Raw genomic sequence first — 18669 nt, forward strand, 5'->3', positions numbered from 1 at the left:
GTCCAGTCCTGTAACTGCCAGAGTCTTCAAATTCACAAGGAACATTCTTGGGACACAAACCTTGGAAAAGTTCAGAGATGGGTAACCTTGACCTATTTTAAGAGGTTAAGAAGTTACATTCTGTTTAATTTATTTTATATTTTTTGAGGGGCGGGGGTGACAGCTAATCAGAACAGAGCAGCACACTGACGTCAGTGACTGGTCTAGCTAGCTGCAAAATCACAGTTTGTGTATAAATATAACCCCTTTGTCACATATCATGTAAAAGCTAGTGACAAATAAACACTTCTAAAACTGAAAATGCTGTTTTTGGAACCTGATAACACCTCTGAATTGACAAGACATTTTGCGGGCATCAGCATGTACACTAACTTCCGCTGACTCTAAGCTAACTTCCCTCTTGTAAAAAGCTCATGCATTTGCACACGCACGTCCTCCTGCAGATGCTGTTAAAATGGAAATATTGTTTATAAGTGATTGATTGAGGGACTTTATTAAACATGTACAAAATGCACATGTTAATTAATGTAAAAAGTGGATAATTACACTTACACACACCCACTTTGCACTGGGATACCAATTAAACAACTGCAAATTATAAAGAAGACAATGCTCATATGGCCAAGGGTATTTTACCATTGCATTAGTTTGTACTTTTAGTGTAATATATCTTAGCCTGGTAAACCAGATCCATTCACTTTCCACATAAATTCACTTCACAAATTTGCCAATTCTTAAACTAATTCTGAGTCTGAAAATTAGCGTGGCTGTGTGCCAGGCTAATTTTACCCTAATTTTTACCCTGCAATACAGCAAACTTGAAAATCAAATTGATCTATGTCAAAACAGCGTAGCAAATACAACTATACGAGGTCTGTTAGAAAAGTATCCAACCTTTTTATTTTTTGCAAAAACCATATGGATTTGAATCACATGTGATTGCATCAGCCAAGCTTGAACCTTCGTGCGCATGCGTGAGTTTTTTCACGCCTGTTGGTTGCGTCATTCGCCTGTGAGCAGGCTTTGTGTGAGCACTGGTCCACCCGTTTCGTTGGATTTTTATGGCAAATAAATGTCTGAATGATTTGGAGCTTTGCTGCATCAAATCTTTCCAGAAACTGTGAAAGACCTCCAGGTGGACACCATTCGGAAAATTCATATGGCTTTCAGTGACGATTTTATGGGGATTACACAGATTAAAGAGTGATCCAGCCGGTTTAAAGACCGCCCACAGCGTCTGAGAGCGCGGCGCACTCCGAGCGCCGATCGACAGGCTGAAACCCCGCTGAAACAACCAGATCATTTCCAACGTGAAGGCTTTGTTGATCCGGGACGTCGTCTGACTTTCACAAAAAAAAAAAAAAAAAAAAAAGGCAGAAGGCGTGGACATCAGCACTTTTTCGGCACATTCCACTGTTACAGGAGTTTGTTTTTCCATGGAAAGAGGGGCGGAGGGATGCGCAGCCGTGCCGCTCATGGCGCGGGACAAAACCACCTCCGTGTTGGTCTCACAGGACGGCTTTCAGATGGCTTTTCAGTAATGTGACTATCCGAGAAATTGTGCATGAGCTGGACATGCCCCAACATGTCCTGTGAGGCTTCATCACGGCGTTGCTTTGCGCCATGCGGCTCCGCCGCGACACGCGCAATTCCTCCGCTCCTCTTTCCATGACAAAAACTCCTGTAACAGTGGAATGTGCCATTCATTTCTAAACTGTACAGTGGAATGTGCCGTTCATTTCTAAACTGTACGCTGTGTTGATCCGGGACGTCGTCTGACTAGCACAGAAATTGCGGAAGACGTGGACATCAGCACTTTTTCTGCACATTGAGACAGACGTGTGGAGGAATTCCGCGTGTCGGGACGTTTCCGCATGGCGCAAAGCAACGCCGTGATGAAGCCTCACAGGACATGTTGGGGCATGTCCAGCTCATGCACAATTTCTCGGATATTCACATGACTGAAAAGCAACCGAAAGCCATCTGAGCCATCTGAAAGCCGTCCTGTGAGACCAACACGGAGGTGGTTTTGTGCTGCGCCATGAGCGGCACGGCTGCGCATCCCTCCACTCCTCTTTCCATGAAAAAAACTCCCGTAACAGTGGAATGTACCGAAAAAGTGCTGATGTTCACGCCTTCTGCCTTTTTTTGTGGAAGTCAGACGACGTCCCGGATCAACAAAGCCTTCACGTTGGAAATTATCTGGTTATTTCAGCGGGGTGTCAGCCTGTCGATTGGCGCTCGGAGTGCGCCGTGCTCTCAGACACTGTGGGCGGTCTTTAAACTGGCTGGAGCACTCCTTAATCTGTGTAATCCCCATAAAATCGTTACTGAAAGCCATATGAATTTTCCGAATGGTGTCCACCTGGAGGTCTCTCACAGTTTCTGGAAAAATTTGATGCAGCAAAGCTCCAAATCATTCAGACATTTATTCGCAATAAAATTCCGACGAGAGGAGTGGACCACTGCTCACACAAAGCCTGCTCACAGGCAAATGACGCAACCGTCAGGCGTGAAAAAACTCACGCATGTGCACGAAGGTTCAAGCTTGGCTGATGCAATCACACGTGATTCAAATCCATATGGTTTTTGCAAAAAAATAAAAAGGTCGGATACTTTTCTAACAGACCTCGTATACAGACAATAACAACATTAATTTTGTTTATATAGCTTTTTAACACAAAGTACTTCAGAGAACAAAACAATAAAAACACACTACTACTAGTTAATAATAAATAAGAGTACATAAAAACAGAAATAAAACACTAGATTTGTTAATCGAGGGCCATAACTTTGGCAAAATGGGCCCAACTTGAATGATATGAACTTGACAATAATATGCGCATTACCACCTATAACAAGGACTTGTACTAGGTTTCATGAAATTCCTCCTAAAAGTGTGAGAGGAGTTGATTTCAGAATGCTTATACCCTCTGACAGACAGACACACTAACATTGCCACAACATAATCCTCCTTCGGGCCTTCAGCCAGCGTGGGATACAAGAAATAATGTAACTTATCAAATCAATCAATCAATCAATTTTTTTTATATAGCGCCAAATCACAACAAACAGTTGCCCCAAGGCGCTTTATATTGTAAGGCAAGGCCATACAATAATTATGTAAAACCCCAACGGTCAAAACGACCCCCTGTGAGCAAGCACTTGGCTACAGTGGGAAGGAAAAACTCCCTTTTAACAGGAAGAAACCTCCAGCAGAACCAGGCTCAGGGAGGGGCAGTCTTCTGCTGGGACTGGTTGGGGCTGAGGGAGAGAACCAGGAAAAAGACATGCTGTGGAGGGGAGCAGAGATCGATCACTAATGATTAAATGCAGAGTGGTGCATACAGAGCAAAAAGAGAAAGAAACAGTGCATCATGGGAACCCCCCAGCAGTCTACGTCTATAGCAGCATAACTAAGGGATGGTTCAGGGTCACCCGATCCAGCCCTAACTATAAGCTTTAGCAAAAAGGAAAGTTTTAAGCCTAATCTTAAAAGTAGAGAGGGTGTCTGTCTCCCTGATCTGAATTGGGAGCTGGTTCCACAGGAGAGGAGCCTGAAAGCTGAAGGTTCTGCCTCCCATTCTACTCTTACAAACCCTAGGAACTACAAGTAAGCCTGCAGTCTGAGAGCGAAGTGCTCTATTGGGGTGATATGGTACTACGAGGACCCTAAGATAAGATGGGACCTGATTATTCAAAACCTTATAAGTAAGAAGAAGAATTTTAAATTCTATTCTAGAATTAACAGGAAGCCAATGAAGAGAGGCCAATATGGGTGAGATATGCTCTCTCCTTCTAGTCCCCGTCAGTACTCTAGCTGCAGCATTTTGAATTAACTGAAGGCTTTTTAGGGAACTTTTAGGACAACCTGATAATAATGAATTACAACAGTCCAGCCTAGAGGAAATAAATGCATGAATTAATTTTTCAGCATCACTCTGAGACAAGACCTTTCTGATTTTAGAGATATTGCGTAAATGCAAAAAAGCAGTCCTACATATTTGTTTAATATGTGCTTTGAATGACATATCCTGATCAAAAATGACTCCAAGATTTCTCACAGTATTACTAGAGGTCAGGGTAATGCCATCCAGAGTAAGGATCTGGTTAGACACCATGTTTCTAAGATTTGTGGGGCCAAGTACAATAACTTCAGTTTTATCTGAGTTTAAAAGCAGGAAATTAGAGGTCATCCATGTCTTTATGTCTGTAAGACAATCCTGCAGTTTAGCTAATTGGTGTGTGTCCTCTGGCTTCATGGATAGATAAAGCTGGGTATCATCTGCATAACAATGAAAATTTAAGCAATACCGTCTAATAATACTGCCTAAGGGAAGCATGTATAAAGTGAATAAAATTGGTCCTAGCACAGAACCTTGTGGAACTCCATAATTAACTTTAGTCTGTGAAGAAGATTCCCCATTTACATGAACAAATTGTAATCTATTAGACAAATATGATTCAAACCACCGCAGCGCAGTGCCTTTAATACCTATGGCATGCTCTAATCTCTGTAATAAAATTTTATGGTCAACAGTATCAAAAGCAGCACTGAGGTCTAACAGAACAAGCACAGAGATGAGTCCACTGTCCGAGGCCATAAGAAGATCATTTGTAACCTTCACTAATGCTGTTTCTGTACTATGATGAATTCTAAAACCTGACTGAAACTCTTCAAATAGACCATTCCTCTGCAGATGATCAGTTAGCTGTTTTACAACTACCCTTTCAAGAATTTTTGAGAGAAAAGGAAGGTTGGAGATTGGCCTATAATTAGCTAAGATAGCTGGGTCAAGTGATGGCTTTTTAAGTAATGGTTTAATTACTGCCACCTTAAAAGCCTGTGGTACATAGCCAACTAACAAAGATAGATTGATCATATTTAAGATCGAAGCATTAAATAATGGTAGGGCTTCCTTGAGCAGCCTGGTAGGAATGGGGTCTAATAAACATGTTGATGGTTTGGATGAGGTAACTAATGAAAATAACTCAGACAGAACAATCTGAGAGAAAGAGTCTAACCAAATACCGGCATCACTGAAAGCAGCCAAAGATAACGATACGTCTTTGGGATGGTTATGAGTAATTTTTTCTCTAATAGTTAAAATTGTGTTAGCAAAGAAAGTCATGAAGTCATTACTAGTTAAAGTTAATGGAATACTCAGCTCAATAGAGCTCTGACTCTTTGTCAGCCTGGCTACAGTGCTGAAAAGAAACCTGGGGTTGTTCTTATTTTCTTCAATTAGTGATGAGTAGTAAGATGTCCTAGCTTTACGGAGGGCTTTTTTATAGAGCAACAGACTCTTTTTCCAGGCTAAGTGAAGATCTTCTAAATTAGTGAGACGCCATTTCCTCTCCAACTTACGGGTTATCTGCTTTAAGCTACGAGTTTGTGAGTTATACCACGGAGTCAGGCACTTCTGATTTAAAGCTCTCTTTTTTAGAGGAGCTACAGCATCCAAAGTTGTCTTCAATGAGGATGTAAAACTATTGACGAGATACTCTATCTCACTTACAGAGTTTAGGTAGCTACTCTGCACTGTGTTGGTATATGGCATTAGAGAACATAAAGAAGGAATCATATCCTTAAACCTAGTTACAGCGCTTTCTGAAAGACTTCTAGTGTAATGAAACTTATTCCCCACTGCTGGGTAGTCCATCAGAGTAAATGTAAATGTTATTAAGAAATGATCAGACAGAAGGGAGTTTTCAGGGAATACTGTTAAGTCTTCTATTTCCATACCATAAGTCAGAACAAGATCTAAGATATGATTAAAGTGGTGGGTGGACTCATTTACTTTTTGAGCAAAGCCAATAGAGTCTAATAATAGATTAAATGCAGTGTTGAGGCTGTCATTCTCAGCATCTGTGTGGATGTTAAAATCGCCCACTATAATTATCTTATCTGAGCTAAGCACTAAGTCAGACAAAAGGTCTGAAAATTCACAGAGAAACTCACAGTAACGACCAGGTGGACGATAGATAATAACAAATAAAACTGTTTTTTGGGACTTCCAATTTGGATGGACAAGACTAAGAGTCAAGCTTTCAAATGAATTAAAGCTCTGTCTGGGTTTTTGATTAATTAATAAGCTGGAATGGAAGATTGCTGCTAATCCTCCGCCCCGGCCCGTGCTACGAGCATTCTGACAATTAGTGTGACTCGGGGGTGTTGACTCATTTAAACTAACATATTCATCCTGCTGTAACCAGGTTTCTGTAAGGCAGAATAAATCAATATGTTGATCAATTATTATATCATTTACCAACAGGGACTTAGAAGAGAGAGACCTAATGTTTAATAGACCACATTTAACTGTTTTAGTCTGTGGTGCAGTTGAAGGTGCTATATTATTTTTTTCTTTTTTAATTTTTATGCTTAAATAGATTTTTGCTGGTTATTGGTAGTCTGGGAGCAGGCACCGTCTCTACGGGGATGGGGTAATGAGGGGATGGCAGGGGGAGAGAAGCTGCAGAGAGGTGTGTAAGACTACAACTCTGCTTCCTGGTCCCAACCCTGGATAGTCACAGTTTGGAGGATTTAAGAAAATTGGCCAGATTTCTAGAAATGAGAGCTGCTCCATCCAAAGTGGGATGGATGCCGTCTCTCCTAACAAGACCAGGTTTTCCCCAGAAGCTTTGCCAATTATCTATGAAGCCCACCTCATTTTTTGGACACCACTCAGACAGCCAGCAATTCAAGGAGAACATGCGGCTAAACATGTCACTCCCGGTCTGATTGGGGAGGGGCCCAGAGAAAACTACAGAGTCTGACATTGTTTTTGCAAAGTTACACACTGATTCAATGTTAATTTTAGTGACCTCCGATTGGCGTAACCGGGTGTCATTACTGCCGACGTGAATTACAATCTTACCAAATTTACGCTTAGCCTTAGCCAGCAGTTTCAAATTTCCTTCAATGTCGCCTGCTCTGGCCCCCGGAAGATAATTGACTATGGTTGCTGGTGTCGCTAACTTCACATTTCTCAAAACAGAGTCCCCAATAACCAGAGTTTGATCCTCGGCGGGTGTGTCGTCGAGTGGGGAAAAACGGTTAGAGATGTGAACGGGTTGGCGGTGTACACGGGGCTTCTGTTTAGGGCTACGCTTCCTCCTCACAGTCACCCAGTCAGCCTGCTTTCCCGGCTGCTCGGAATCTGCCAGGGGGTAACTAACGGCGGCTAAGCTACCTTGGTCCGCACCGACTACAGGGGCCTGGCTAGCTGTAGAATTTTCCACAGTGCGGAGCCGAGTCTCCAATTCGCCCAGCCTGGCCTCCAAAGCTACGAATAAGCTACACTTATTACAAGTACCGTTACTGCTAAAGGAGGCCGAGGAATAACTAAACATTTCACACCCAGAGCAGAAAAGTGCGGGAGAGACAGGAGAAGCCGCCATGCTAAATCGGCTAAGAGCTAGTAGCTACGCTAAGCTAGCGGATTCCTAAAATCACGCAAAGTGAATAATGTGTAAATAATTTAGAGGTGATTCAGCAGAAGGAGTGCTTTAGTTAAGGCACGTAAAGATTACACTGAGAAACAAATCGTAATCTAGATAACTAGATCAATCTAACTGTGCAGATTAAACAGCTAACAGATACAGAAAAACACCGCTGTGCTCCGGAACAGGAAGTGATACAATACCGCAGTGATACAATACCGCAGTGAGAGCCAACCACCAGTAAGTAGCAAATGATATAATCAGTTCATATACCCTGTGATCCATTTGTCTGTGTTTGTACATTTGAAAAGAGACTGATTTTAGGGCTGCTATTATGCTAAATTAAATTGATTTCTTTCAGTAAATTTAATTCCCTTGCAACTACAGCTACTCGCCAGCAGGGGGTACTACAGCTAACCTCAGCACCCCTACTTCAAGCACCCCTGTATGGATCTGACTATTTGTTTTGCATCTAAACGCTTCATACTATCCATGTGACATTTGCCTGTGGACAGTGTAAGAAATCAAATAATAACAGATGTGGTGCATGTCTGAGTTTCTGTCAGCAAGTGACTGGCATTGCGTCACTTTTTCCCCACTGGAAACAGATGCGGGCACAGGATGCAGAACTGGTCTATTGTGAATGAAAGCACAGAAAAAAAAAAAAAAAAAAACAGTGATGGACACTAATAAACAGGCCACCAGATAGTCGACTGAAGAACTACAGATAAAAATCTGGACACATTTCAGCCAAATGTTTTCTGCTGCTGGACACAGCATCTGACACAGGAAAAACAACACTTATGCTGTGTCAGTTATGACTTTACTTGGATTGTGAAAAGGAGTCATTTGGATGACTAAGTTTATCATAGGTTTATTTAAAAGGTACATATTTTTCATAGTTGCATGCCAGAAAACTGAGTTCCAAAGTTTAGATTGAATGTAGCATGAACACTGAACCTTGCTCATGCACTTCCTCTTTCATAATGTCTGCAAAATTTGCCAAGTCACTATATTTTACATGGAATCCATCCATCCATTTTCAATATCCACTTACCACAGAATCCTCTCCCCCCCCAAAAAGAAATACTTGAACAAATAAAATTAACTAATTTTGTGATATACCACAGAAAGAAAAGTACTTTATAATAACTTCAACACAAAGTTTCTCAGTTTTGTGAAAAAAAAAAAAAAAAAAATCAAACTGGTATGCAACTTTAAGTTTCTGGAGGCTTTTCAAAAATGGCAGTTTTGAGTTTTCAGTTACATAAGCTCACTCTTACCTGCAAGATCACACAGTTCTGTATCTGTGGCACTCGACAGGGCTTCCTCTAGCTCCGGGTCGAGGGTTGTGACTTCTTCCTGCCGTATTTCTATTGCTTTCTGCTTAGGAACAAATATTTTACCTGGATATAAAGACAAACAAAACAAAAAAACAAACAAAAAAAACAAAACAAAAAACAAAAAGCAGGGCAAGAACAGAGAGAGAACTTTTTAAAAATTTCCACTGCTGCTCATTAAAAAGTGAAGACAATAAATGACAACTTAACAGGTAACATACTATGTTGTCTGACGTGGAAAACTATATGTCATTTTTAACATATAGTGACTTCTTAAAAGAACTCCTGCTGTGTTTCAGGTTTTACAGCTCTTACTTTCCATGTGTCTGGTACAGTAGTCATGAGGTCTACATGACTGCTGACTCAAAGCAACATGTGTGTGCCTCCCAGCTAACTTACACATTCTCCGTGCAGCTCCTGTGTAATAAACAGAGTTGGAGTCAACACAGTTTTCATTTCGCCTCAGTGACGCAAACATCACACCAGGACAAGAAAAGTCAGGGTGACTTCTTATATCGGTTATTTTAAAATTACTTCTAGCAGTGTAACTTTCTTTATTGCCATGGTAGTTGAAAAGCATTATGGTTTCTTTTAGCAAACTATCACATTTTAGAGAGTTTGGAATTTCTTTTCACTGATTTTTTTTTTTTTTTAATTAGATTAAAAAAAAATGCACAACACATGCAAAGAAACAATGATGCCTGTAAACTGCAAATAAAAATGAAATGCACAACAGCTACTAAAAATAATGCAAAAAGGGCTCTTCTGCCCTCTATTGGTAACTGTAGTGAATGAACAGCACATTTTAGTGGGTTTTTAATTAAGACGTCTCTTGCTCTTTTAGGTCAAAATCAACAACAGATCAGTGGTTCAACTGAAGTCAGGAATGGCTGACAGCTTTGCAACTGCCATGGAAACCCATTTAGAAGAAGAAACAGAGAGCATAAAGAAAGTCAAGGAACACTGGAGTCTAATACCCCCCTGCCTTTCCCTTGCATAAGCCATCCTCGTAGCACAAAAACACTCTGAGAACACGATATCCTACTTCAGTCAATCCAAACAAGTTGCACTAGTCCCTCGTGGGGCTTCTGGCACTTCCTGAAACCCAGTGTACTGTAAATACAGTCATCTGGCCATTTCCTGAACCAATCCCACTGGAGCGACCACGGACAACAGAGATGGACACAAGTCAGGATAGCTACTTTTTTTTTTAATCAGTGATAATACTCACTGCTCTGGTATATAGTTCCACAGACAGAACAACACAGAATTACAACATCTGCCTCAGTGATTTTTATTATTTGAAGTTATTTTGCACATTTTAATTTTTGTCTGTTGCATCATGTCACTGCTTTATGGTACGCGCGCACACACACACACACACACACACACACACACACACACACACACACACACACACACACACACACACACACACACACACACACACACACCTTCACCCGCTTAACGAAGATTGGGTCATGGGGGGGGGGGCTGAAGCCTATCCCAGCAGTCACAGGGCGTGAGGCGGGGCACACCCTGAACAGGATGCCAGTCTGTTGTAGCTTTATGGAACAGAAAAGGATTTTGAACACAAGAAAACTGATACAATGCAGTCTAGAGCCTGTCATGTGCCTTCTGGCAATTTCAAGTACTCTTTCTAAGAAATTCTGTCTCTGTGCCACTGCACCATAAAGTTGCATATCTGGTCACACAGTCAAGCAGCAACCTGAGACCGCTGCAAAAGAAGCAGACGCGGAAGTGCAATACCTTGACTGGCCACTTGAGGCTGGTTCCAAAACAGAGCACTTCCCCATAAGACTGTGTTAAAATGCCCAACTTTAGAGCAGAAATAAACAGGTTTACAGCCTGGTATAAAAAACAGTTTTTCTCTCTATACGAGGTCTATTAGAAAAGTATCCGACCTTATTATTTTTTTCAAAAACCATATGGATTTGAATCACGTGTGATTACATCAGACATGCTTGAACCCTCGTGGGCATGTGAGTTTTGTTCACGCCTGTCGGTTACGTCATTCGCCTGTGGGCAGTCTGAGTGAGGAGTGGCCCACCCTCTCGTCGATTTTTTCATTGTTTAGGAATGGCTCAGAGACTGCTGCTTTGTTTGATCAAAATTTTTTCAAAACTGTAAGGCACAACTGAGTGGACACCATTCGATAAATTCAGCTGGTTTTCGGTAAAAATTTTAACGGCTGATGAGAGATTTTGGTCTGGTAGTGTCGCCGTAAGGATGGTCCATGGTACCTGACGGCGATCTGCGCTCCGAGGTGGCAGCGTCTCGCCGTTTTAAGGTGAAAACTTCCACATTTCAGGCTCTGTTGACCCAGTAAGTCCTCAGAGAACAGAGAACTTTCAGAAGAAGTCGGCATGAGGAGTTTATTCGGACATTCCATTGTTAACGGACACTTTGTAATGAAAGAACGTGCGGGCAGAGTCGCATGTCGGGCCAGACCCGACCGCGGGGGGTCGCGACAGGAAAAACACCTTTGTTGGAAACCTTAACGGGCAAGTTGGAACATGCCCAAGCTGTTAAACAATTTCTCAGTTACTCACTTGTTGAAAGCCATCAAAATTCACCTGAATTTTACAAATGGTTTTCAACACGGAGGTGTTTTTCCTGTCGCGGCGCACGTCTTTCATTAAAAAATGTCCTTAAACAGTGGAATGTCCGCATAAAGTCCTCATGCCGGCCTCTTCTGAATCTTCTCTGTTCTCTCACGACGTCCTGGGTGAATTAAGCCTTAAATTAGGATGTTTTCAGCTCGAAACAGCTGACGACGGCGCCTGGAAGCGCTGCGCGACGTCCCGCTCCGTGGGAAGTCCTTACACCGACAGAAACACCCCATAATCTCTCAGCAGCCGTTAAACTTTTCACCGAAAACCAGCTTAATTTCTCGAATAGTGTCCACTCCGATATTCCTCACAGGTCCAGAAAAAATTTTGATAAAGCAACGCGCGCCGTCTCGAGCAGCGTGTGAAACAAAGGAATTCAGCCGAGAGGGCTGGACCACATCTCACTCAAGGCCAGCCCACAGGGAAATGACGTCACCGACGCGTGAAAAAACTCACGCATGCGCACGAGGGTTCAAGCATGATTGGTGTAATCGCACGTCATTCAAATCCATAGTTAAAAAAATAAATAAAAGTGTCGGTTTCTTATCTAATAGACCTCGTAGATATTAGTTTCCTCCTCCATGACAACTGTATTAGTTTAAAACAGTTGTAAATGTGGAGGCGTGGTCACGTTGGGTGACAGCTACTGAGTAGATGTCTCTGCCTCTCGTCTTTAGCTCACTGTCTGCTTGATGCAGCTGGTAGTGGAGGCCGTGTCGTTTTGGAATATTTTATTACAAACTCCTGGAATAATATGGCTTGTTCTGTGGTGAAACGTACTAATGGATCATTTAGTCTTCGAAGACGTCTTTGTTGCTGTACTCGCACAGCTCATAATTTTTATTGTCCACGACAAAGTTAACAGGAAAAGCATCTAAGCATCACCGAAAGCCAGATAAATTTTTCTAATGGTTTCCAGCTGCCAGTCTCTAACAGTTTCTGAAAAAATTCTGATGGGAAAAAAAAAGCCCAAATCATTCCGCTATTTCCTGACAATGAAAATCCGCCGAGGGGGTGGACAACTCCTCACTCAAAGCCTGCTCACAAGCGAAAGACACAACCGACAGCCGTGGAAAAACTCACGCATGCGCACGAGGGTTCAAGCTTGTCTGACACAATCACACGTGATTCAAATCCATTATGGTTTTTGAAAAAAAATAAGGTCGGATACTTTTCTAATAGACCTCGTATGTATGTATATATATATATATATATATATATATATATATATATATATATATATATATATATATATATAACAAATAATATAACAAATGGTCACAAAAATGGACAAAGAGAGGACTTGTGACCTTGCCAGAAAGATGTGTCGGCATCGATTAATAGTCTCTGGTCCAGTGGCGGCTGGTGAAAAACAGTCTTGGTGGGGCTGCTGTGCCAATAGATTCCCTTGCCTTGTCCAGTACAGGCATTCAAGTGAACAGTCAGAAAATTACTACAATTCCACATTTCCATTCCATTTCATCTTCTTTGTCCTTCGGCTGTTCCCGTCAGGGGTCGCCACAGCAGATCAATCGTTTCCATCTCACCCTGTCCTCTGTATCTTCCTCTGTCACACCAACCACCTGCATGTCCTCTCTCAGCACATCCATGAACCTCCTCTTTGGTCTCCCTCTTCTCCTCCTGCCTGGTGGCTCCATCCTCAGCATCCTTCTCCCTATATACCCTGGGTCCCTCCTCTGCACATGTCCAAACCATCTCAATCTCGCCTCTCTGACTTTGTCTCCAAACCGTCCCACCTGAGCTGTCCCTCTGATATGTTCATTCCTAATCTTGCCCATTCTTGTCACTCCCAAAGAGAATCTCAACATCTTCAGCTCTGCCACCTCCAGCTCTGAATCCTGTCTTTGTTAGTGCCACTGTCTCTAAACCATACAACATAGCTGGTCTCACTACTGTTTTGTAAACTTTCCCCTTCACTCTTGCTGATATTCTTCGGTCACAAATCACTCCTGCCACCTTTCTCCACCCACTCCACCCTGCCTGCACTCTCTTCTTCACCTCTCTACCACACTCTCCATTACTTTGAACAGTTGACCCCAAATATTTAAACTCATCTACTTTCACCACTTCTACTCCTTGTAACTGCACTATTCCACTGGGCTCCCTCTCATTCACACACATGTACTCAGTCTTGCTTCTACTGACTTTCATTCCCCTTCTCTCCAAAGCATATCTCCACTTCTCCAGACTAGACTCAACTTGCTCTCTACTCTCACTACAGATCACAATGTCATCTGCAAACATCATAGTCCATGGGGACTCCTGTCTGATCTCATCTGTCAACCTGTCCATCACCACTGCAAACAAGAAAGGACTCAGAGCTGATCCTTGGTGTAATCCCACCTCCACCTTGAATGAGTCTGTCATTCCGGCTGCGCATCTCACCGCTGTCACACTATTCTTGTACATGTCCTGCACTACCCTAACATACTTCTCTGCCACTCCAGACTTCCTCATACAATACCACAACTCTTCTCTTGGCACCCTATCATAAGCTTTTTCTAAGTCCACAAACACACAATGTAACTCTTTCTGTCCTTCTCTGTACCTGTCCAACAGTATTCTCAGAGCAAACATTGCATCTGTACTGCTCTTTCTCGGCATGAAACCATATTGCTGCTCACAGATCTTCACCTGTTTTCTAAGCCTAGCTTCTACTACTCTTTCCCATAACTTCAGGCTGTGGCTGATCAGCTTTATGCCTCTGTAGTTACTGCAGCTCTGCACATCACCCTTGTTCTTAAAAATAGGAACCAGCACACTTCGTCTCCACTCAGGCATCCTCTCACTTTCCAAGATTTTATTAAACAATCTGGTTAGAAACTCTACTGCCATCTCTCCTAGACATTTCCATGCCTCCACTGGAATGTCATCTGGACCAACTGCCTTTCCACTCTTCATCCTCTTCATAGCAGCACTCACTTCTTCCTTGCTAATCACTTTTACTTCCTGATTTACTCTCACCACATCATCCAGCCTTTTCTCTTGCTCATTTTCTTTATTCATCAACTCTTCAAAATATTCCCTCCACCTTCTCAGCACACACTCCTCACTTCTCAGCACATTACCATCGTAGCTTTGGAGGCCAGGCTGGTCGAATTGGAGACTCGGCTCCGCACCATGGAAAATTCTACAGCTAGCCAGGCCCCTGTAGTCGGTGTGGACCAAGGTAGCTTAGCCGCCGTTAGTTTCCCTCTGGCAGATCCCGAGCAGCCGGGAAAGCAGGCCGACTGGGTGACTGTGAGGAGGAAGCGTAGTTCTAAACAGAAGCCCCGTGTACACCACCAACCCGTTCACGTCTCTAACAGTTTTCCCCACTCGACGACACACCCGCCGAGGATCAAACTCTGGTTATTGGCGACTCTGTTTTGAGAAATGTGAAGTTAGCGACACCAGCAACCATAATCAATTGTTGTCCGGGGGCCAGAGCAGGCGACATCGAAGGAAATTTGAAACTGCTGGCTAAGGCTAAGCGTAAATTTGGTAAGATTGTAATTCACATCGGCAGTAATGACACCCGGTTAAGCCAATCGGAGGTCACTAAAATTAACATTGAATCGGTGTGTAACTTTGCAAAAACAATGTCGGACTCTGTAGTTTTCTCTGGGCCCCTTCCCAATCAGACCGGGAGTGACATGTTTAGCTGCATGTTCTCCTTGAATTGCTGGCTGTCTGAGTGGTGTCCAAAAAATGAGGTGGGCTTCATAGATAATTGGCAAAGGTTCTGGGGAAAACCTGGTCTTGTTAGGAGAGACGGCATCCATCCCACTTTGGATGGAGCAGCTCTCATTTCTAGAAATCTGGCCAATTTTCTTAAATCCTCCAAACCGTGATTATCCAGGGTTGGGACCAGGAAGCAGAGTTGTAGTCTTACACACCTCTCTGCAGCTTCTCTCCCCCTGCCATCCCCTCATTACCCCATCCCCGTAGAGATGGTGCCTGCTCCCAGACCACCAATAACCAGCAAAAACCTATTTAAGCATAAAAATTAAAAAAGAAAAAAATAATATAGCACCTTCAACTGCACCACAGACTAAAACAGTTAAATGTGGTATACTAAACATTAGGTCTCTCTCTTCTAAGTCCCTGTTAGTAAATGATATAATAATTGATCAACATATTGATTTATTCTGCCTTACAGAAACCTGGTTATAGCAGGATGAATATGTTAGTTTAAATGAGTCAACACCCGAGTCACACTAACTACCAGAATGCTTGTAGCACGGGCCGAGGCGGAGGATTAGCAGCAATCTTCCATTCCAGCTTATTAATTAATCAAAAACCCAGACAGAGCTTTAATTCATTTGAAAGCTTGACTCTTAGTCTTGTCCGTCCAAATTGGAAGTCCCAAAAACCAGTTTTATTTATTTATTTATCTATCGTCCACCTGGTCGTTACTGTGAGTTTCTCTGTGAATTTTCAGACCTTTTGTCTGACTTAGTGCTTAGCTCAGATAAGATAATTATAGTGGGCGATTTTAACATCCACACAGATGCTGAGAATGACAGCCTCAACACTGCATTTAATCTATTATTAGACTCAACTGACTTTGCTCAAAATGTAAATGAGTCCACCCACCACTTTAATCATATCTTAGATCTTGTTCTGACTTATGGTATGGAAATTGAAGACTTAACAGTATTCCCTGAAAACTCCCTTCTGTCTGATCATTTCTTAATAACATTTACATTTACTCTGATGGACTACCCAGCAGTGGGGAATAAGTTTCATTACACTAGAAGTCTTTCAGAAAGCGCTGTAACTAGGTTTAAGGATATGATTCCTTCTTTATGTTCTCTAATGCCATATACCAACACAGTGCAGAGTAGCTACCTAAACTCTGTAAGTGAGATAGAGTATCTCGTCAATAGTTTTACATCCTCATTGAAGACAACTTTGGATGCTGTAGCTCCTCTGAAAAAGAGAGCTTTAAATCAGAAGTGCCAGACTCCGTGGTATAACTCACAAACTCGTAGCTTAAAGCAGATAACCCGTAAGTTGGAGAGGAAATGGCGTCTCACTAATTTAGAAGATCTTCACTTAGCCTGGAAAAAGAGTCTGTTGCTCTATAAAAAAGCCCTCCATAAAGCTAGGACATCTTACTACTCATCACTAATTGAAGAAAATAAGAACAACCCCAGGTTTCTTTTCAGCACTGTAGCCAGGCTGACAAAGAGTCAGAGCTCTATTGAGCTGAGTATTCCATTAACTTTAACTAGTAATGACTTCATGACTTTCTTTGCTAACACAATTTTAACTATTAGAGAAAAAATTACTCATAACCATCCCAAAGACGTATCGTTATCTTTGGCTGCTTTCAGTGATGCCGGTATTTGGTTAGACTCTTTCTCTCAGATTGTTCTGTCTGAGTTATTTTCATTAGTTACCTCATCCAAACCATCAACATGTTTATTAGACCCCATTCCTACCAGGCTGCTCAAGGAAGCCCTACCATTATTTAATGCTTCGATCTTAAATATGATCAATTTATCTTTATTAGTTGGCTATGTACGACAGGCTTTTAAGGTGGCGGTAATTAAACCATTACTTAAAAAGCAATCACTTGACCCAGCTATCTTAGCTAATTATAGGCCAATCTCCAACCTTCCTTTTCTCTCAAAAATTCTTGAAAGGGTAGTTGTAAAACAGCTAACTGATCATCTGCAGAGGAATGGTCTATTTGAAGAGTTTCAGTCAGGTTTTAGAATTCATCATAGTACAGAAACAGCATTAGTGAAGGTTACAAATGATCTTCTTATGGCCTCAGACAGTGGACTAATCTCTGTGCTTGTTCTGTTAGACCTCAGTGCTGCTTTTGATACTGTTGACCATAAAATTTTATTACAGAGATTAGAGCATGCCATAGGTATTAAAGGCACTGCACTGCGGTGGTTTGAATCATATTTATCTAAAAGATTACAATTTGTTCATGTAAATGGGGAATCTTCTTCACAGACTAAGGTTAATTATGGAGTTCCACAAGGTTCTGTGCTAGGACCAATTTTATTCACTTTATACATGCTTCCCTTAGGCAGTATTATTAGACAGCATTGCTTAAATTTTCATTGTTACGCAGATGATACCCAGCTTTATCTATCCATGAAGCCAGAGGACAGACACCAATTAGCTAAACTGCAGGATTGTCTTACAGACATAAAGACATGGATGACCTCTAATTCATGCTTTTAAACTCAGAAAAAACTGAAGTTATTGTACTAGGCCCCACAAATCTTAGAAACATGGTGTCTAACCAGATCCTTACTCTGGATGGCATTACCCTGACCTCTAGTAATACTGTGAGAAATCTTGGAGTCATTTTGATCAGGATATGTCATTCAATGCGCATATTAAACAAATATGTAGGACTGCTTTTTGCATTTGCGCAATATCTCTAAAATTAGAAAGGTCTTGTCTCAGAGTGATGCTGAAAAACTAATTCATGCATTTATTTCCTCTAGGCTGGACTATTGTAATTCATTATTATCAGGTTGTCCTAAAAGTTCCCTGAAAATCCTTCAGTTAATTCAAAATGCTGCAGCTAGAGTACTAATGGAGACTAGAAGGAGAGAGCATATCTCACCCATATTGGCCTCTCTTCATTGGCTTCCTGTTAATTCTAGAATAGAATTTAAAATTATTCTTACTTATAAGGTTTTGAATAATCAGATCCCATCTTATCTTAGGGACCTCATAGTACCATATCACCCCAATAGAGCGCTTCGCTCTCAGACTGCAGGCTTACTTGTAGTTCCTAGGGTTTATAAGAGTAGAATGGGAGGCAGAGCCTTCAGCTTTCAGGCTCCTCTCCTGTGGAACCAGCTCCCAATTCGGATCAGGGAGACAGACACCCTCTCTACTTTTAAGATTAGGCTTAAAACTGTCCTTTTTGTTCAAGCTTATAGTTAGGGCTGGATCAGGTGACCCTGAACCATCCCTTAGTTATGCTGCTATAGACTTAGACTGCTGGGGGGTTCCCATGATGCACTGAGTGCTTCTTTCTCTTTTTGCTCTGTATGCACCACTCTACATTTAATCATTAGTGATTGATCTCTGCTCCCCTCCACAGCATGTCTTTTTCCTGGTTCTTTCCCTCAGCCCCAACCAGTCCCAGCAGAAGACTGCCCCTCCCTGAGCCTGGTTCTGCTGGAGGTTTCTTCCTGTTAAGAGGGAGTTTTTCCTTCCCACTGTTGCCAAGTGCTTACTCACAGGGGGTCGTTTTGACAGTTGGGGTT

The 18669-nt window shown here is 42.0% G+C and overlaps 1 protein-coding gene across 1 annotated transcript in view; it reads right to left on the reverse strand.

The window, feature by feature from the left end:
• Positions 1-18669, reverse strand: part of tmod2 (tropomodulin 2) — a 54483-nt gene that overhangs the window by 14667 nt on the left and 21147 nt on the right. Inside the window, exon 3 of the mRNA XM_034194395.1 lies at positions 8727-8849. Within this exon, the coding sequence (XP_034050286.1) occupies positions 8727-8849 (123 nt within the window). The remainder of the gene's footprint in view (positions 1-8726; positions 8850-18669) is intronic.

Source organism: Thalassophryne amazonica, chromosome 2, assembly GCF_902500255.1.
Source record: "Thalassophryne amazonica chromosome 2, fThaAma1.1, whole genome shotgun sequence".
NCBI classification, from domain to species: domain Eukaryota; kingdom Metazoa; phylum Chordata; class Actinopteri; order Batrachoidiformes; family Batrachoididae; genus Thalassophryne; species Thalassophryne amazonica.